Consider the following 13,716-nt stretch of genomic DNA (forward strand, 5'->3'; position numbering starts at 1 on the left):
ACGGGCGACAGCTGAGCGAGTGCTATATATCGCGTAAGTTCGCAAAAAGTACTTCACGCACAGTTTCATACAATATTTTATCTACGGGAAACAAATAAAAAAACTGTAACTCTTCGTCACTGGAATTCATTTCTATTCTACAATTTTTAGAACTTTGACATTTAAAAATTCTAACTTCTTTCAAACCACAAAACTGTCAAAACTTTTGTCGTAATTTATTGCTGACAATGTCATCACCATGACAACGCGAAAGTTAAGGATATTTGATTATATGAAAGTGTGCCAAAACAGTGCGAAAAAGTAAATCCCATTTAAAATACATTGTTACTTCACGCACACTTTAAACCCGTCACGCACTGCTATCTATAATGACAGTTTTCACAAACTAAAATCTTAAACATATTATGACGTAGAGTAGATAAATATATATTTATCTACTCTATGTCATAATATGTATAAGTTTTTAGTTTGTGAAAACTGTCATTATATTTATCTACTCTATGTCATAATATGTATAAGTTTTTAGTTTGTGAAAGCTGTCATTGTAGCTAGCAGTGCGTGAAGGGTTTAAAGTGTGCGTGAAGTAACAATGTATTTTAAATGGGATTTACTTTTTCCTACTGTTTTTGGTACACTTTCATATAATCAAATATCCTTAACTTTCGTGTTGTCATGGTGATGACATAATGAGCAATAAATTACGACAAAAGTTTTGACAGTTTTGTGGTTTAAAAGAAGTTAGAATTTTTAAATGTCAAAGGTTCTAAAAATTGTAGAATAGAAATAAATTCCAGTGACGAAGAGTTACAGTTTTTTTATTTGTTCATCATAGATAAAATATTGTATGAATCTGTGCGTGAAGTACTTTTTGCGAACTTACGCAAAGTATAGCACTCGCTCCGTTGTCGTTCGTACTCTAAACATCGCGTGCGTTTGCAAAAAGCATACTTCACGAACTGTTTCATAAATAACTATTTCGACATGGTATGACATACTGCATGTCAGTGATTAAGGGTTAATTTGAACTAAAAAGAATATATGAAATCGCAAAAAAATTTAAAACCAGAAAATTCATTTATATAAAATATAAGAAACACGTATTGTATAAAATATTTTAGTATATTTTTACATATAAAACATTCAAAAATTATTGATGATCATAATTTTATTCGGGAATTCTACAACCACTAATTTTTACAAGTTCATCAGGACAAACTACTTGTTGGAATGAAACCAGTGGATTTGCCGCGGTTTCCATAAAATCAAATCTAAATTTACATCCCTCTTGTAGTTCTTCTGGAAGGAGCGTCACACATTCTGATCTCATGTGAACTCCCCCGTATTGGTCACCCCATCCTGTCCATGGAGCGTTCCACTGATCGTGGCAACCTTCTGGGTGATCCCCGACACCGCTTCCAGGTAGAGCAATGACGAACTCGTTTTTATCAAAGTTGGTACCACTGTTTGTTACCTGCAAGAAATAGTTTATCGTTATTAATAATCTTTCAGAAGATATTCTAGGCGACTATCAATGTGGCTTTAGTGGAGAATGTCAATAATAATAGATCAAACATTTACGATCCGACAGATATTATAAAAAAACTGGGAATTCAACCGAGATGTACACCAAATTTTCGTAGATTTTCAGCAAGCATATGATTCGATAAAAAGAAGCAGACTATGGCTAGCAATGCTAGAAATGGGAATACCAAGAAAATTAATGGAGCTAACTCAAATGTGCGTGACATACTCATATGCACAAGTAAAGGTGGGAAAGAGAACATTGCCATTTAGTATAACATCAGGATTTAGACAAGGAAGCCCCGTATCACCGTTGCTATTTGGTCTTAGAATAAGCAATAAGTAAAATATTATCTCAGCTCACAGGGAGATTGACGAATCTAGGATCAAAACTATTGTTGGGTTTTGATGATGACCTAGAAACATTCGCTCATTCTACAAGAGACGTGAGAAAGGCAGGGCCGCGGCTAAAGTGTTGGCCGCCCGTGTGCAACTTAATATTTGCCCCCCCCCTTCCAACACTTAAGACGTTTCAACATAGCGACGGTTAAACTGCAAAACCTCATAAGTCGATTTTTGGTTCGTTATGACTTTTATACTTTGTTGGTTTATTAGCATATCTTTTAAACTACGAAAGCTTGTAAATCAATATAAAAATTTAGCTAATAAATACCATTAAATTTTAATATTGACATACAAGCTTTGTCAGTTAAAAAGAAATACAAAATTATAAACTAACAAAGTATAAAAGTCATGAAAATCAAAAATCGACTTACGAGGTTTTGCAGTTGAACCGTCGATAGGTATTTTACTAGTATTTAAAGAAATGTGCAGGATACCGTAACACGTATATGAATAATAATTGCTCTGATCACGACGTTACTTTTAGACCTGGATCACGCATACCAAAAAAAGTTATTATTTTTATGTCAATAATAATATACAGAAATTCAATCTTGCACTAATACCTACATGTCTACACATTGTGTAAGTTTTGTTTACAAGACTAATTACAACATTCGGCATGCTTACCTAATTGTTTACTAATATATTTAAATATGTAAGCCTACATCTAGCGTACCAAAAAAAAGTTAATTAATAGCTGAAAATTTGTTAATAGCTTAACGGTGTCTAGTCGGACAAACTTTGATGTATGAGGACACTGGAACAGGGGAAGTTTTAATTGTGGAACAGGTTAAAAATTTGGAACGTCAGACTACGAAAACGTTTCAATATGATATAACTTCCGATTGATTTGTTACCATTTCATTAAACTCTCAGAGAACGCAAAAATCAGACTGGTGTTTATCACCAACCGGGCATTTTAATGACTGGAACACGAAGAACATTTTAAATGACAGGAATCATGTTGGTTAGTAATAGCAGTCTGATTTTTGCATGAGAGTATAATGAAAGGGTAACAAATCAATTGGATGTTCTGTCCGACAAAATACATGGGACGTTTTCGTAATCTGACGTTCCAAATTTTTAAACTGTTCCACAATTAAAACTTCCCCTGTTCCAGTGTTCCCGTACATCAAAGTTTGCCCGACTAGACACCGTTAAGCCATTAACAAATTTTCAGCTTGCTATTAATCAAATTTTTTTCGTACGGGGGATCCAGGCCTATTTGAAATACGGTAGTGTGCAAAAGAAACGGCCTATACTACTATATGTATATTATTTACAAACAAAATCGTTTATCCAAAGCGTGTCTAAAATCATTAACTTCTCAACTTAGACTGAACTACTATAACTATAACCCATCTATAACCATACATAATCATAAAGGAACAATATTATAACAGAGCAACCATCGAGTGATAAAAAATACTTTTTTATTACTCAACGAGAGCAACTTAACAAGCACTTATCCAAATTCTTGGAAAGTATCCTATTGTCGTATCGTACTCTCTTAATAAATCATAAATGTTCAGAATTTGAAAAAATCGCATATGAACCACATAGATAAAAATATCAACGTCTGAAAGCCGCCAGCCACTTTGAATTAAAAAGCATTCCCGGCAGGGGTGTAGTCGCAAATTAAGCAGTAGGTGCCGGAACGCTATGACTTTGTGATATTAAGTACTTGTCAGTACAGCGGTCAGTTGAGCACGGGGTTTGAGGAACCCAAAAAAAGCAGTACCGGAATGGCGTTCCGGTGCGTTCTGGCTCCACTACACCCCTGATTCCCGGGACTACTTTATGACTACAGCTGCAAAAGGGCAGTTCATATAATAAATAACATTTTCTCGCATTTTTGTTTAGATTGTTTGGAATATTAGAGTTTATAGAAATATCTGAATCATTACTACATATTTAATTTTTTGAATTTATTTTCGTTTTAAAAAAAGTATTATCATCAGTGGCCTGCTTTTGGCCGCCCCTATAATCGGCCGCCCGTGTGCGACGCACACTTCGCACACATGCTAGCGGCGGCCCAGGAGAAAGGTGTTTCATAACCAGACAACGAAACAGGTCTTAGAATAAATGAAAAGAAGACGAAATACATGCTAATAACCAAAAATACAAGACCAAGAGTTAACCCATCACTTTTAATTTTTTTGACAGTTAGGTAGGTACTTCCCGACGGTACTTTTAAGTCCGCTTTATTTTTTTGGTCACAACTTTTTAAAATAAACTGAAAGCATAGTTTTTTCCCAACGATCCTTTAATGTATCTATAAATCTTATTGTGTATTTAACACGGAATCGTTTGAATGACATTTGAAGTATTAAAAATCAGCTGATAACTAATAAATGATATTTTTCTATGTATGCTATACAATATGCAACTTCTCTTACTACTTGCATACACTCGAAACCAACAATTTCTCAAGCAGTGAGAAAAGTCGGCCATTGCAGTGAGAAATATTTTTTCTCACGAGTCCAAATTTAATATAACTGTTAATTGTATTTCATCATTTAATCATTTTTCATAAGCTACAATTTTGATTTTGCTGGGTCTATAGACTTCACGAATACACAATTTTTTAGGGTTTTTCCATGCTAAATTTTTGCTAAGAATTTTTTTTTTCGATAAAATACTTCATTTTTGAGTAATTCGCGAAAAACCGCCTGAAAACGTGTTTTTCTTTTTTGTCGAAAAATAAACATTTTTAAATGGCAAATAACTCGAAAACTATTGATGTTTTTAAAAAACTCTACGGAACAAAAGTTGCTTAGAATTAGTCAATTTACCGAATTCCGGACTTATTTTAAACGTGCGTTTTTCACCCTTGAAAAGGGATGACTGTCACCTCTTAAGTAAAAGCAACCAACGGCACAAGTTCAACTTTGAAGTAGAGGGTAAGTAGAAACTAAATCCAAATTTTCATTCAATTCGGAGTTGACCATGAAAATTACATGGTATCGTCGTATTTCCCGTTCATATAAATATGTAAATACATACAACGTTGCGCGATTTTTGCCGTCTTTTACGATTCTTATGAGATCAAGGTTATCACAGTCGCAGTGGAATTTCCATTACTAGAATCTCCAAATCCTATAATATTTCAAAATATACCTAAACTCTGAATTTAAACTGTAACATTTCAAATGATCTCAGGTCACGGGAAATGCTTCCACAACGAAGACAATTTTTGGACCAATTTCCTCCAAGAAAACAGTTTCAGAACCTGTTTCTTCATGTTTAGTTGGAGATATGAAAATATTGTAACAAAATAGTACTTTTGACCGACCCCCCGTATAACCGACCGAATGTTGCGCCATAACTAGAGTTGGGCAGAATATTCTAGAAATAACGGCTGGTATAAATAACGGACGATTTTGTAAATAAAGTTAGTCTATAAGATAAATTCCGTCTGTACGGTTGTATAAATAAATTTCGTGTAAACAAACCGTTCGTTTCATTTTAATTGTAAGTTGCTACAATATATTATGGGTAGTCATATACAGAAAATACGTACCTGTACAACCATGTGTTTATATTTTATTTGATCTGTAAAGTTAAGCAAGAAACAAGCACAGCAAAAGTTGTTTGTGCTCGGTCCACCAATTAAATAAGCAGCTGCAAATCCATATCCATACGTTTGATTAACAATAAATGGTTGTTGATTTGTGCACGTATATGCAGTACCATTTTCACAACCTATAAAGAAAACTGATAGTATACACGAGAAAGCCAAAAAACTATGAACTAATATTAAGTTCTTTTGATACATTAAGGTATAGTGCAAGCAATAGATATAGTAGAACGGCCAGATTGCTCGGTAGTTTGGTAGTTGTGCTTTGAGATATAGTACGGCGGCTGGTTTTTTTCTGGTACTTAAATATGTAATTAAAAATATTTATTCCTTACTTAGGTATATACCGCTAAAGCAGGACACATTGTATATCTAAAATTAATTTTCACAATTTTTTATTTACATTACCAACAGGATTACAAAACAGGGACCCTCTCTGTTACTGCATGCTTGCATTGATAACTGATGTAGAATAGCTTTTGTTATTACCTTTGTTATTGTTAGAATTACTGATACTAAACGACTTTATAAAAACATAAGGTATGTGCAGGTAATATGGCCACCTAAAGAACTTTTGTCTGTATTTATGGCCAAATATAAGTTTTTTAAAAAGTAACTGTTATTATAGTTATATGGGTTCTCTATATATAGATTTATTTGACATTTTTTCCAAAATTGATAAAAATACGAAATTTATGACGTAATTAAAAAAATACTACCATTGGCCATATTATCAACATGGTGTCGGCAATATGGACACTTTACAGTAAGTAAATTTTTATATCAAATTATGAAACTTAACACATAATACAATAAAACAGTTTCAGAATTTTCAACAGTTTTATTAAATGTTAAGAAAATACAGTACCAAATCTTTGTTTATTAATAACACGATTTAGTAATAATGCGACAGAATAATATTTCATAACTTCATCATCCGAGTAATATTCAAAGGCTCTAAATAGACCAGGGCGCATCTGTAAAAATATTAGTACATTTGGACGTTGAGAGGCAACTCAAATTTTTTGCAGAAATTGCTTGAAAATAACTCAAATAATAATATTTGAGTTATCCTCCCTCTCAAAAAGGTCCGGAACATTGTTTAAATAATCAAAATATCAAAAAATGAAGGAAAAATTCGATTTTTTTCTTCGTTTTTTGATTATAACTTTAAAAGTATTCATTTTCGGGAAAAGTTGTATTGACATAAAAGTTGCATAATTAAATTTTCTACAATATAGAATTGGTTAGAAATTTAAAAATGGTCACCCTTGTTGCAAAATATCAATAATTGCGAAAAAAAACCAAACAAAAACAAGTATTGGAATTTTACGTTTTTCAACCATTTATGCTACACTTAGAACCTTCATATTTCAACCAGAAAAACTTTATGATACAGTAAAACAACACTGTAAATTCCATTAAGATCGGTTCAACAGATTTTACAAAATATATTTTGCAATCCAGCTTTCGCAAAAAAAATTCATTTTTTCAAAATGTTACAGGACTGAAAATAAAGCAGATAGCAAGTTGAAATTTTTTTTGCCGGGGCACTGCCCCGGTTGCCCCAATGGTAGTTACGGCCCTGAGAAGAAATGCACACAAGGATACATGACAAATACAACAGTTTCCAACAAGGAAGCGTATCCATAAACTAATCGACCGCATATGGACACTAGAAGTCATCCCGGAAGATTGGAAAGTAGAAATCATACTTCCTATGTACAAAGGGGGAGACAAATGAGTCTGCAAAAATTATAGGGGCATAACAGTTTTAAATGTCGTCTACTAGATATTATCAGGAATTATATACAGCCACCTGGAATCGTTTTCAGAAGAAATGATAGCTGAATACCAATGAGGTTTTTGACCAAAAAGGTCAACTATAGAGTCTATATAGACCAAATACATGTGTTAAGAGGTATACATGAAAAATGTGTTGAATAGGTTGAATATAACATACCAATTTACAATGTTGTGTACCTATCGATTTCAAAGAGGCGTTTGATGGAGTAGATCGACATAAGATGTTGAAGCAGCTATCTACATATGTTAGGGATACCCAATAAGTTAGTTACTTATACGAATGACGTTGGAGGGTTCCAAAACTATGGTAAGAATAGATGGAGATATAAGAGATGCATGTGAGATTGAAAATGGAGTTAGACAAGGTGATGCCTTATTAACAACACTGTTTAATCTAACTTTAGAAGTGTTATGTATTTAATAAAACTATGGAAGACTTTGACTACTTTATTGAAACACATTAATTTGTATCTCTACACGAGACAAGATGGTCATCCTCAACATGACATCATTGCCGACATTACAGTGTTCTGTCTGCGTGTGACATTTCTTTGACAGCTCCCAAAGTATGTTACTAGGGTGTATTCCGAAATGCCGTAACTTAAATAAGTAAATATACAACAAGAAGCAGTAATAAGTGCTTTTATGAATACAAAGACTTAATGAAAAGTAAGTTACTGAATCGTGAGTCTAAGCTTAGAATCTACAAAACACTAATTAGACCAGTGGTCACATATCGATGTGAAACGGGGACCCTCTCAACAACTGATGAAAATCAACTGAGACAATATTTGGACCAACCCAATGCAGCGATGGTTCGTGGAGAATTAAAATGAACCACGAGCTGCATGAACTAATGCAGAGCGCAGATATTGTTAGATTTTTAAAGTCACAAAGACTAAACTGGCTTGGTCGCCTAGAAGGAATGCCAGATAATCGAGCTGTAAAAGTAATCCAGAAATAGAGCCCCAAGGAAATAAAACAAGAGGAAGGCCCCGTAAAAGATGGATAGAAGACGTAGAGGGGGATATTAAAACCATGAACAAGAAGGCAGTGGCCAGGGCCCCCTCAAGGCTGATTGGCGCCCGCGTGCGGGACATTTTAGCGCCCTTTAAATCTAAATTAGAAAACTAGTAAGTATTTTTGAAAAATTTAAACCAAGAATGAATGACTACATTATTACTGAGGCCGAAAGTCCCTGAAAACTTCTATAATATTTGCTTTAATAAGGTACAGGGGTGAAAATAAAAAAGGAAATTTAGTGTGATTTTTAATAATTGCAAATATTTAATTCAAAAGGAACTCTTTATTTATTTTAAGGGACTGTCGGCCCTCGGCAATGACGTTATCGTTCATTTTACGTTTAAATTTTTAAAAAATACTTAATACTAAAATACTAAAATACTTAATACTAAATACTAAAAAATAGTTTTCTCAGGATTCGAAAGAAATGAATACATTTAAAACACATTGAAAATATTGACATGCGACATTTTGCGCCTTTCCCCTTAAATTCTTTGCAACATTAATGAAGCACCCTGCATTTTAAATTAAAAATGTACATTTAAGTAAATAAACAACAATATTTTGTCCTTTCAAAGTTTCCAAACAAATTTTATGTTATTCTTCATAAAAAGTCCTGCATTGTCTATAACTCAGAATGAAACCATCAAATATCAAATTTTATGAATCTTATACAAGGTATGTCACAAAATATGAATTTCGGTCAATAACAAAGTATGTACGTTTAGTTTTCACAATACTGAAAAGTTATTATGAAAAGTTGTTCAGCATTAAAAACTATGTTTCTATATGCAATTACATCCTTCTAATTGAAATATATTGTGATCTAGAAAGGCACTTTACTTTTGATCGAAACTCATATTTTTTACATTGTATACCTCATATAAAATTGAAAAAAATTGATAGGATTTGATGGTTCCATCTTAGATTTTAGACCATGCAAAGCTTTTTAAGAACTTTTTATCGTACATCACTTGTACTTTTCAACAACGCCCTTTTCATTTATTAGAAATAATGTGATGTCTTTTATTATTAATAATTAGCCCTTTTCAGTTATTACAAATAATGTGATAATTCTCATATTATTATTAATTCATTAATCAATAGCAATAAAAGAGTTATCGCATTATTCGTAATAAATGAAAAGGACGTTGGGTATCTGTAATTTGAGAAAAAAAATCAATTAAAACGATGTAATATATTGATGCTTGATATATTAAAACATAGTTTTTAATTAATTCCAAACAACTTTTCATAATAAAAATTTTCGATATTGTGAAATATAAGGTACTCTTGATCGAAATTCATATTTTTGATACTCATAAGATTGACACAATTTTATATTTGGTTGCATTTTAGTTTTTAGTCTATGCAAAGCATTTTATGAAGAATAAATTTTTTCCGTAAAATTAATAATAAAAAAGTTTCCCATATTATGATTCCAAGTTACGCAGACACAATGTCTTAATTATTTTCTATTTTTTTTTTCAAAATAAATTGTAAATTGTTGATTTTATTAGAGGTAACCCGATTATAATTATTTAAAATGAATTATTATTATTCTATGCAATGATTATGATACTTACCATTTTCACAATTAATTTAATTTCCACACCACTTAAATTAACAACAAATAAACGTTTAAACACAACGATAAGTCACAGCAACTAGTTGTGATGACAAGTTGAAACGCTGTTTAGACGCTGCGATTCAATGCGATACCACCTTCAACCCAACTCCAACTTTGATAAGTTGTGCGATGCACCGTTTACACACAGTGATAAGTTGCAACAACTCGATTGACCTTGATAAGTTGTTTGATTTATCGCTGTGTTTAAACGACCCTATAAGGGTCGTTTAAACACAGCGATAAATCAAACAACTTATCAAGGTCAATCGAGTTGTTGCAACTTATCACTGTGTGTAAACGGTGCATCGCACAACTTATCAAAGTTGGAGTTGGGTTGAAGGTGGTATCGCATTGAATCGCAGCGTCTAAACAGCGTTTCAACTTGTCATCACAACTAGTTGCTGTGACTTATCGTTGTGTTTAAACGACGCGACGCTTTAGAGCTGCACATCGCTTAACGCACACGCTGCCCGGAGATCGGGCAAGTGAGATTTTTCGGCCAGCAGACTCCTCTGCGGATTTTAGGATCCTGACTACAAATAATGAAAAAACTAAAAGTGCGAATTTTGTGATGAAATTTGGTATGTGGGATTAGAATAATATTTGGAACAACTTGTTTAAATAACTTTTTCGATATCTGTAATGCAAAGCCAAATATCGGTAATTTACCGTGTTTTTGTATTCGCAGAGTAAGCCGCTTTTAGAATTAAAAAAATTCAGTTGAGTATCTTAAACAATGTAAACCTTCAACCTGTATGGACTGCAGAACTTCAAATCTGTATTTATTTTGATATGCATATCTACTTACAGAGACAGAATTGTTAACAAATAAACGACACAAACTTTGGTAATACACTTTTACAATTATACTAACTATTTTTAAAATGATATGATATTATGAAATAATTATGAATTATGATGATATTATAAAATGTAAATAAAAAATGGTCAAAAAAATGGGGCCTTAAATTATATTTTTTTGGCGGATTTTTTTTTGCTAGTGCAAATTTGTCTAGTAAATTTACATTTAGGTATAGCCTCCCCTATTGAAAAAATCACGAGCCGCCACTGGAGAATGATGATACATTGACAACTAGGACAAAACTAAATGTATCAGCTATAATGGAGTTATTGACATTATGTACTAATAATACCTATTTTCAACTAAATAATGAATTTTATAAACAAAATTTTGGTCTAGCAATGGGCTCCTCTTTATCTCCATTATTAGCTAATATATTTATGGAGGATTTCGAAACTAATATCATTTCTAAACAAAATTTAAAACCCACTGTATGGTGGAGATATGTAGATGATGTGTTTTGAATATGGCCTCATAGATCAGAATTGTTGGATACATTCCTGTATCCAGTAAAATGACAATAAAATTTACAATGGAAAAGGAATATAATAACACCCTGCCTTTCCTCGATGTTTTAGTCTCAAAGAAGGATACTGGATATGAGACTCAAGTGTATAGAAAACCAACACATACCAAAAGATATCTCAATTACAAATCAAATCACAACATCAACGTTAAAAAGGGAATCATAAAATCCTTATATGATAGAGCCAAAATTACTTGTTCTAACGAAAATTCATTTTTAGAAGAAAAACAATTCTTAACATCTGTTTTATTAAAAAATGATTATCCTTTATCGTTTATAAATAAGGAATTGTCAAGGTTGGATCGAATGGAACAGAACAACATAGAACGGGATCCTACAACATTCACAAGAAATAATACGAGGAAAATATCAACACCATACATAAAAGGACTATCCGAGAAACTTAAAACAATAAGAAATAAATTCAACATTTCAACAACACTCAAAACAACCAACACATTGAGATCTATTCTATCTAAAACTAAACCTAACAATGAACAAGAAAGGACAAAGAATTGTATTTATAAAATACCTTGTGAATGCGAACAGTTTTATATAGGTGAAACATCAAGACCATTAAATGTTAGAATAAGTGAACATCAATCTTATATTAAAAATAGAGAATTTGATAGATCTCAAATATGTCAACACGCATGGGATAATGAACATAGAGTTCAGTGGAGAGATTCAAGTATAGTCCTGAAAGAAACAGATAGTAAAAAGAGAAAAATCAAAGAAGCGGCTCTAATTATGCTTAACGAAACCAATTGTGTCGCAAATTCCTCGGTGGAATGCAGCGGCGATATCGAAATGCCTCCCAATTTTTCAGGTAAATATTTTCATACATGAAATGCCTCCCAGGTACAATTGAAATGCCTCCGTTTCGTTAATCATTTAGGCTGATATTTTGTCTATTTAATCTCTGTATAATGATCCAATGTTGCCAAATCATAATTTAAATAGGTAGTATCTATCTATTTCGATTTTTCTAATTCTTAATGCAGTGTACATAAAATTTGTTTCACATTAACATTTCACAGTACGACATATTTCTTTTTAGAAAAGAAAGTTGTTACCCCACAATTAGTTCAGAGAAATAAGGAAAAAAATTCCTGTTAGTGACACAACCCCCTCCAGGCCGATACCAAACTTTTTGAGTAGTGTGGACATCTATAAGAATAACTTATATGTTTCCTGCAGCCGATTTTGATGATATAGGTACATAGTTATAAACAAATGAAGATAAAAAACGGTAAATTTTCGGTTATTTCGTCTATTACCAAAAAGTTAAGCATTTTAAACAAATTTGAGAGTAAGAAACTCATAAATCGTATAAAAAACTTCAATATGGCGTTCGCTGAATATGTATATCCTTATTAATCTCTTGCTTAGAAAATTGCAAAATAAATCATAAACTTTGAGTTTTTATAAATATTCATAACTTATATAAAAATTAACTGAGAACCTTCTTATTACACGGAATCTTGAGACTTCTGGTGCTTAAATGATACCCTAAATTTCAAAGTAATTGGTCAAATAGTTTAAAAGTTATTTAATTTGTTTATCCCAAATTTATTTTTTTTGCAACACTATAAGTCAGAAAATGATGACGTTACAGTAATACTTTGGGTAGTTTATGAAAGAAGAAGATTTACACAATTAATTTAATTTAAAAAATGACAAAAAATAATTCTAATTATTGCAAAATTATTTTGCAAGGACATGTGAATTAAAAAAGGGGGGCTAACTTCGTCCCTAATTGTCCTAGGACAATTGTTTTTCTTTCTAAATTCTTGTTTAGAATGCTTCACTTTTTGGCAATAGACGAAAGAAGCGAAAATTTACCGTTTTTTGATTTTCATTTGTTTATAACTATGTATATCATCAAAATTGGCTGCAGGAAACATAATATAGGTTATTAAATATATATGTCCAACTACTCAAAAAATTTGGTTTCGGCCTGGAGGGGGATGTGTCACTAGAAAAATCTTATTTCTCTGGACTAAATCTAATATGCAGCTTTTCTGGGTAATTCCAATTCCGATTATAATCTCTTCCATATTTATAATTCCATTTTATAATTCGATAAATAGGTACGTTTACCTTAATCTTTTTGTTTGTTTATATATTTTCTGGGTATTTTCTGGGTAATTCCAATTCCGATTCTAATCTCTTCTTAACGATTCCATGAACAGGTATTTTTACCTTAATCTTTTTGTTTGTTTATATTCTTTTTTGTAAATAATTGTGCTAATGGGCTAAATGTTGTATAAATACATACGTGAAAGTTTATTAGTTCCTGCATCAGTCAGTTTGTCCAATTCAAGCTTGTCAGTTCGTCGATTTCAAGATCAAATTGTGTG

The 13,716-nt window shown here is 32.1% G+C and overlaps 1 protein-coding gene across 1 annotated transcript in view; it reads right to left on the reverse strand.

Annotated features, from left to right (window-relative positions):
* Window positions 1-1,055: 1,055 nt before the first annotated feature.
* The window catches only part of LOC126880358 (endoglucanase-like), a 48,607-nt gene continuing 35,946 nt past the window's right edge, over window positions 1,056-13,716 (reverse strand). The window contains exons 3-4 of the mRNA XM_050644176.1: window positions 5,450-5,631; window positions 1,056-1,471 (exon numbers count right to left, since the gene is read on the reverse strand). Of these exons, the coding sequence (XP_050500133.1) occupies window positions 1,166-1,471; window positions 5,450-5,631 (488 nt within the window). The 3' untranslated portion in view covers window positions 1,056-1,165. The remainder of the gene's footprint in view (window positions 1,472-5,449; window positions 5,632-13,716) is intronic.

Source organism: Diabrotica virgifera, chromosome 2, assembly GCF_917563875.1.
Source record: "Diabrotica virgifera virgifera chromosome 2, PGI_DIABVI_V3a".
NCBI classification, from domain to species: domain Eukaryota; kingdom Metazoa; phylum Arthropoda; class Insecta; order Coleoptera; family Chrysomelidae; genus Diabrotica; species Diabrotica virgifera.